We start from the raw sequence: 7,856 nt of genomic DNA on the forward strand, positions 1-7,856 counted from the left end.
AAATTTTGTAAAACGATAAATCCATTTTTACCGTATTTTACTTTAAATGGACTTAAGATTGTCTGCCAGGAAACAACACATTCACTCTGTGGTTAAATTTTTAAGAATTTTGATAACTATCTTATACTTTTTTTAATTTGTACCAAACTTGGACAGAAACTTGTTTATGATCAAAAGCTAGTATCTAGAAGGAAATTTTGTGAATATTTTGTACCTGTGTCTCTGTATTTTACTTATAAATGGACTTAGTTTTTCTCCCAGTTAATTTTCACATCCATATAGTTAAAGTTTTAAAAACATTTATTAGATTCATAAGCTATCCTGGATTTTTTACAAACTTGGACAGAAGCTTCTTACAATCAAAAGATAGTATCAAGCGGAATATTTTTATTGATTTTTTTCCTTCATTTTTGTTGAGCCTGCAATTTACAGCAAAAGTAGGCGAGACACTGGGTTCCGCGGAACCCTTACAAATTTTTTAGCTATGGCATCCGTGTTTGTTGACAAACCGGAAAAATACAATCTTTATACATGATTTCCAAAGGATCATCCTTTTTTTTTTTTAGTTGAAAGTGGTTTTTAAAAAGCAAGTTAAAGCGGTATTTTTGGTTGAAAAGAACACAAATTCCGAGAAATTGAAGAATTGATTGAACTGGATGTCTCCAAGCTGCAAATACTACATTCACATTCAGGTCAAAGAAAACCTTTACCACAAGCCATTCCATTCATTGCAGACAGGGATAACTGACATGTTAAAAGGGTACTAGGTGTCAAATGCATGTTAAGCGATTTGATAAAAATTCTCATAATCGACTTAAAACAGACTAAAACGTATATCCAAATAAAAAAATAATTATTTCACTACTTCACTTTTGTTAATGATTGAATAAGAAACAAATATCATATTTTATTGTTTTCTATATCTCGTAGCTAGTGCCCTTTTAACAAATACATAGATATAGCTTATTCCGAAATTATGATTTTAGAGTGTCATGATAATAACAGGGATGCATAAAGTTAAAAGAACTGTACAGTAGTTTGATAACTAAATCAGAAGATATAGTCTGCTCAATTTCAGAATCCCACTCAGAAACCTGTACATAGCGAACACAAATAGGTATGTTCGTTTTATATCGCTCAGAAACGGATCAGGGATTTTGAAAAGGGGGAACCAAACTAGGCAAAGTTAGGAACTAAATATGTTAAAATTCTATGAATTATCTATTATATATATGTATGTATGGAGCTCCATAGGACGAGCCCGTGCTCCTTGTGAGCTCCATAAAATCCAACTCTGAAACACCGATGTCTTTATATATTTTACAAAGCAAAATCCTTATGTTCCTTCTAGCTGTTATATAATAAACATTTTAGTGAATGCGAGAACGATGTTTACGTCGCGACTGGTGCAGTTGTCCTTGATGCCCTTACACACAACAATGCATGTTTTTTCTTTAAATTAATTCGATCTAAAGGTCAATGCCACTTGAACAATTATGCTGTTGGACTTTGTACCTTCCCTGCAAGCTTGGTGTGATCGGATAATGATTTGACAAAAAACAAATGTAATGATCTAATTAAAATGAATCTTTAATGAAATATGTCTATAGCAAAAATCACATATCAAGGAAATCCTCTATTCCAAATTAAGTTGGTATTAAAAATGCATGTTTTAACAATGTTTTAATTTAATAACCAAAACTAAATTAAATTCATAGATTGAATCAACTAATAATGTTAGTTCCTTCATGTATAGTTTTTTTTAATTAATATAATAATTATACCCTCTTTTAAAACAGAAAAAAAAAACCCCAACAAGTTAATACAAAATCGTCGATTCTTCCGGATAACCCCCCCCCCCCCTTTCCCCCCCATAAGTTATAAATTGATGACAAAGGCATATTTTGTGAATTACTTTGTTATTCGATTATCCTGGATTAGGTCAAGGTTTTATAATTGAAAAGATTTATTAACAAAGAATAAAGTTAATCTCGGATTTTCCAGATTGTTTACTACTTGCGCTCTCTAAGGGTACACTGCTGATCGTAGCGTGTAATTGCATCATCAGCAATTTTCCTGAGTTCAGTAATTAAGCGTCACTGTAAATGTATGATGCAATTCATTAAGTTTACAGTTATATATATATATGTAGCGGGTTTTCGAGTATGCTTAAATTGATTGGCTTAGATTGACACACCCCCAGTTCCCCACATGTGCATTCAAGCAAATAGCTATTGACACTGCTTAACCTTCTTTAAAAACTAATAGTAGATATAATATTGAAACTTGCGGTTTAATTTTTAATTTAACCGCAAAATTAAAAATGGGACACACAGTAATGTGCGTTTGTACAGTGTATTTTACTGCTATTGTCGGATGTGCATTTTCTTCCCCAAGACTGACAGCAGGAGAAAATCAACAAGATGATTCTAACGGACAAAATTCCCAAAAGGAAGTCGAACATGCAGTAAACGCAACCGTGTATGTCCAAGATGTTGATTCAGAAAACAAAAGCGGTAAAAAATTCCAGGAAAATAACATAAATGACACTGGGGGTGGACTACCTCCCGAAAATGTAACTGTTCCTGAAAATTTTCCTCCGATCATAGATTCAGAAACAAAACACATAAACGATACGGAACGTACAACGATGAAACCCTTTGGGAAGTCAAAGCAAATTCAGGATTTAGTCAAAAGAAGACATTTAGAAGAGATAAAGGAACAACTTCTGGCAAAACTTCGATTGTCGTTTCCACCTAAACTACGCGAACCTATGCCACAACTCCCTATGGATGAGATACAAAAGGTTTATTTTGCCACCAGTAATGATGAAAGTTACAGAAGAACTTCACACTTTTATGCTAAAACTGTTCGCAAATTTATTGTCGGAACAGATGGTAAGTCAATAATCACTTTCTCAGATATTTTACTTTTATTTACTTATCACTCATAATGATTTGTTTTGCAATATATATATATAAACACTTGTTTATTACGCAGGAAACCCTATATAGTATAAATTGAATAAATATTAATTCCTTTTAGCCGTCTTTATATTGTAAGTGTTCTATAGCTCATCAAATGTTATTCTCCGTTCATTGAAACGAGTGATTGAAATTGTTAACCGTCCAGTGGAAAATATGTTAAGCATTGTTCATGACGAGAACACTTTAACAATGGATACATTTAGTAAGTTCTTATTGGTAGGATCTATAATAAAGGGTGGAAAATTTTCGCTGCAACTGAAAAAAATAGGTTATAGTAACAGCCCCGTAGTGATCACTCGGAGAGTGGTTGCAAGGCTTCTTTAACGTACACCAGAGAACACGGCATTGAACCTTTACGATGCATAAGTGGGAGGAATTGAAAGTAAAAGGATGAACAAATTTATATACCATGGTCAATCCTTGTGGTAAATAAAGTTTGAAAAAAATCTAAGCAAATTTCATAGAATTTCTACTAAATCATAACAATGTCCCTCATCTTTTGCTCGCACCATGTCGCGTTTAGAAGGTTAGTTACAGTAAACTTTTGATGATTAGGGTTGAGCACCCATGTCCAAGTGACATTTCTGATTTATTTTTAAGTTAGATAAGCTAATTATCGATATGTGCATATGCCACATTTTAGTTCGTTAATTTTTGTGCAGACTTTCCAAAACCTATACTATATCAGACGTACAATTTCATGCGATGTTTCGGACTTTTAAAAAAAAAAAATTTTTTTGTATGTTTAACTGATTTCGTAATAAGTAGTATGACATGAAGCAATCATGCTGGTTGTACAAGATAAGTTTCCTCTAATAAATTCGTTTAAGGAGATATGTGTACTTGGAGATACTCAATTTTCCTATTCCAATAGAAAACATACAAGGACAACTGAAACATACATATCAAATATGAACTGGACGACGGTGCACGAAAAGCATATAACACGATCTTTAATGAGTCCAATTTTGCAATATCGTTTTTGTTTTTAAAGGCGAGAACACGAAAATGCGTTAGCAAAAACGCAAAATTGAAAGCATAAAAACGTGAAAGCGGAAACCCAAGATCAAATTCATTTCTTGATTCCTTGATTTTGCTTTTATGTTTGCCAATAATTTCCCACTATTTGTCAATCATCTCGTACTTCTAATCTTCAATCTGATTTGATAATGATGGACCATTTGACGAAAATCTGTCGGAACCACATTCGCGTTTTCGCTTTTGCGGTATCGCGTTTTTGGGATTTTCTTCAAATACATTCGGGAATAAAACTTATTCACGAAACTGAATATATGCCCTTAAACTCAAAACTTTAAAAGTTACTGGTTTGTTTTCACTTCATTTCTGACACTTTCATTTTTCTCAAGACATTTTGAATCAATTTATTAAAAAAATACTATGCCAATAATAAGATTAGTTGTTGGTGCCTAATGCTTTTTCATATGGTCTCAGCTCTTTACAAGAACAGCTACGAAGAAACGGGAAACGAGGTTAACTTTGTATTATTTTTTAAACCTAATTTAATAGTTTCAAGTGCAAATAAAGTTCGAGGTTAGATCATGAAGATTTCCGTGTTAAGTTATTTAAAAACCCGATGTCCTTGATAATGAACGAATTAATTCTGTTTTTAGCCCATCTTAGCAGGCCGTGTCATCTTTTCAATGTGGCTACTGTTATTACAACTGCAACAAAGAGCTTAAATGCAAATAATTGTCAATTATTCTAAAGTTATGTAAATAAAATGAAAAAAATGATGTTAACATAGTTCTCTCATAGTGACCTTTTGAAATTTATACTGTAATTCCATATCATAAGTACAATGGCTACTGTTTCTAAATGATTTTGAATAAAACAGCGTTTTCAGCAGATCATTTTAAATGAGCATTCAGCACTTAAAACGTCAAGTGCAACCAAAAGAATAGTTAACAAATTGCCTATTCACATATTCTTTGATGATTTGCAGATCTATAAATAGTTGAACGTGATTGGTCCGTGAGATTTCCCTCCCTGGTTTACCCTTCGAAAAACAATGTCACTGACACTACTTTCGTTACTTTGTAAGACTAGTCTAATAATATGTCGATTTCGCTGCGATATATATATGTTCATAAGCGATACATATTTCTGTGGTTCCAAAAAAGGATGAAACTGAAAAATTTCATGAGGTCATCTTATTGGTGTATAATGTTGGCTCCTAACTCACAAAATTAGCATAAAAGTACAAAGATTTTTTTTCTAAATTGTGAGTTTATCGCCCCAGTTTATACACAACGATATCTCCTAGAAACTTTATACTTCTCTGGTAATAAATCTTGCGAAAGAGTATTTACTATTGTTTCCTTTTTTATTCTGATCATAATTTAAAAGATCTCTCTATGATTTCAGTAACACACAGGTGCTTCAAGAAGAGGTCTACCGGATGTTATTACTTTGACCTTCGAGGACGAGTTGATCCATCAGAAGTACAGTCAGTTCAGCTGTGGATATATAAACTATTCAACCATAACGATCATTATATGACGACATACGTTGTCTCCGAACTAGAAGAAACCAAAAGACGGAAAAGTAATTTACGAATAAAAAATCTTGTCGAAAGGTATGAAACAACTCAAAAGTATGGATGGCTGAAAATTGATGTCACAAAGACTGCAATGAAATGGTTGTTAAAACCAAGGTTGAATCATGGGATGGCAGTTATATGTAAAGATTGTCAACGTAAAAACTATAGAACTATTTACAGTACAAAAGCGGATTCCTCCCCATTTTTAGTGGTGACAACACGGAAATCGCACGCACGGGAAAAAAGAAGCTTTAACAACGAATGTACAGATACATCAACAGAATGTTGTCTTATGCCATTTACAGTAAATTTTAGGGACATAGGCTGGGATTCTATTGCACACCCTCAGTCCATACAGGCTAATTATTGTACAGGAAGCTGTCATGGTAAGATTACTTGACGACTTTTTGTTACTATATATGTAAGAAGCCTGGGTTCGAATCCTGTTGTTGGAAAGAAAAATAATCGACCGCAACTTTGCAGATCTATCATTGTAAATTTATGACGACGTATGCATTAGTTGTAGCGTTGCCCTACCATAACCATAGATTATCCGACGAAAACCATCCGCAGTTAACATGTCACGTACAAAGTATTCGTCACTTTCGATTTTTTGCTACTTAATTCATATAAAAATAAAAATAAAAATATATACTAGTATATCTTTTCAAATTGCATTTTTATTAACCTGGTACTACTAAAAAGAAAACTGTCCTTAACGTGCAGATGCCACTCTCTGCACGAGGCTTTGGATTAAACTCCCCATTCTGACCAGACGTGGCAGTGTACTTTTACATCCCGCACAGGAAAAAACCCACCAAAGCACCATTTTGTAATGTGTATTCATTGTCTATTTCTGCAAACAATCATCCCTTCTATGTTTGCCTTTGTTAACGTTATCAAGCCTTAACAAATAACTAGTCTGGTAAAAAGTATATTGAAGGCAAGCAACTATAATCTATTTTTATTTCATTTTAGCCCGTTATGCCATGACTACAAACCATACCAGTTTGATACAAGAATACCGTTGGACAAAAGCAACAGAGAAGCTAATGGATGCGCTGACGCCATGTTGTGCACCAATTTCATATAGACCACAGTCGATATTGTATTTTGATGGCGACAAAGTTCAAGAAACACGAATACCAAATATAGCCGTAACAGCATGTGGCTGTGTGTAGCTTAGTTCAGAACTTTTGTGTAATAAAACGTTGAAGCCAGTAATCAAGATACTCGAAATGACTGTTTGATAACCCTAGTTTTTTTTCTTTCTATACATAATGGATTTCACTATAAAACATTTTAAACTATTTTCAGTACAGATCGCTCAACAGTAGTTATTATTTGGGGTTATTGTATTTATAGACACTATCAATTAAGGGTGTAAAGTTAAGGATATTTTACAGTACAAAGGTACTTCGCATTTAAAAGTTATTTGCGTCATTAATCTGTGTAAATAACCCAACATAAAAGAATCATTAGCGATTGTGCAATCAAAATAATAACCGAGTCGTTCCAGTATTAACCGAATAATAACTTAGCCTTCACTTTATTTACTCTAGTTCATAAAGTTCAGTGTTATATTTGCACTTTTACTTAACCCAACATGACTAAGCAAATTAATCTAACACACTTTAAAAAAAATAATTGGAAACTTCAAATATTGTCACTGTTGTGTGGAAAAGTAAATTATACTATTGCTACTTTATATATAAATGTTTAATTAACAGTATCAATACAAATGATACTTTTTCATTTAAATGATCTAAATTTCAATACAAAGGATTTGAATGCTAATGTAAATGATTTTAATATTAAAGCAAATGATCTAAATTTCAATGCATATGATTTAAATAGTAATGTAAAGTATTCAAATTTAAATGCAAATGAACTTAAGTTTATTGTAAAATATATAAATTTTAATGTGAATGAGCATTCTCATTGCAGATGCACTTTATTTGTACAAGGCAAATGCATATAATCAATAGAAATATTACCAACCTGATCAATGCAAATGTGTTGTTTATCAATGGGGAAGAATTTTGTGAATGTAAATTAAGTGTCTCAATGCAAATGAACTTTATCAATGCAAATGAACATTATCAATGCAAATGAACATTATCAATGCAAAATGTACGAAATGTATGTATTTTATACCTCATAATTTTAGTAAATCATTAAATGAGTTTGTATATTTTTTAAAAACTGTTTCTTTAGAACCTTCATTGTTCTGAATTTTTCGATGGAAACGAAAATAGAAAAAAAGCATACAATACAAGAAAGAATGATAGGGAAAAGCAGAAGATGAA

General features: G+C 32.4%; 1 protein-coding gene across 1 annotated transcript; it reads left to right on the forward strand.

Moving 5' to 3' along the window:
* Window positions 1-2,252: 2,252 nt before the first annotated feature.
* LOC143047555 (growth/differentiation factor 8-like) lies at window positions 2,253-6,869 on the forward strand. The gene is made up of 3 exons (XM_076220634.1): window positions 2,253-2,897; window positions 5,373-5,933; window positions 6,526-6,869. The coding sequence occupies exons 1-3, from the start codon at window positions 2,324-2,326 to the stop codon at window positions 6,726-6,728; spliced, it is 1,338 nt and encodes a 445-aa protein (XP_076076749.1). The 5' UTR covers window positions 2,253-2,323; the 3' UTR covers window positions 6,729-6,869.
* The last annotated feature ends 987 nt before the right edge of the window (window positions 6,870-7,856 follow it).

This window comes from Mytilus galloprovincialis, chromosome 1 (assembly GCF_965363235.1).
Source record: "Mytilus galloprovincialis chromosome 1, xbMytGall1.hap1.1, whole genome shotgun sequence".
NCBI lineage: Eukaryota > Metazoa > Mollusca > Bivalvia > Mytilida > Mytilidae > Mytilus > Mytilus galloprovincialis.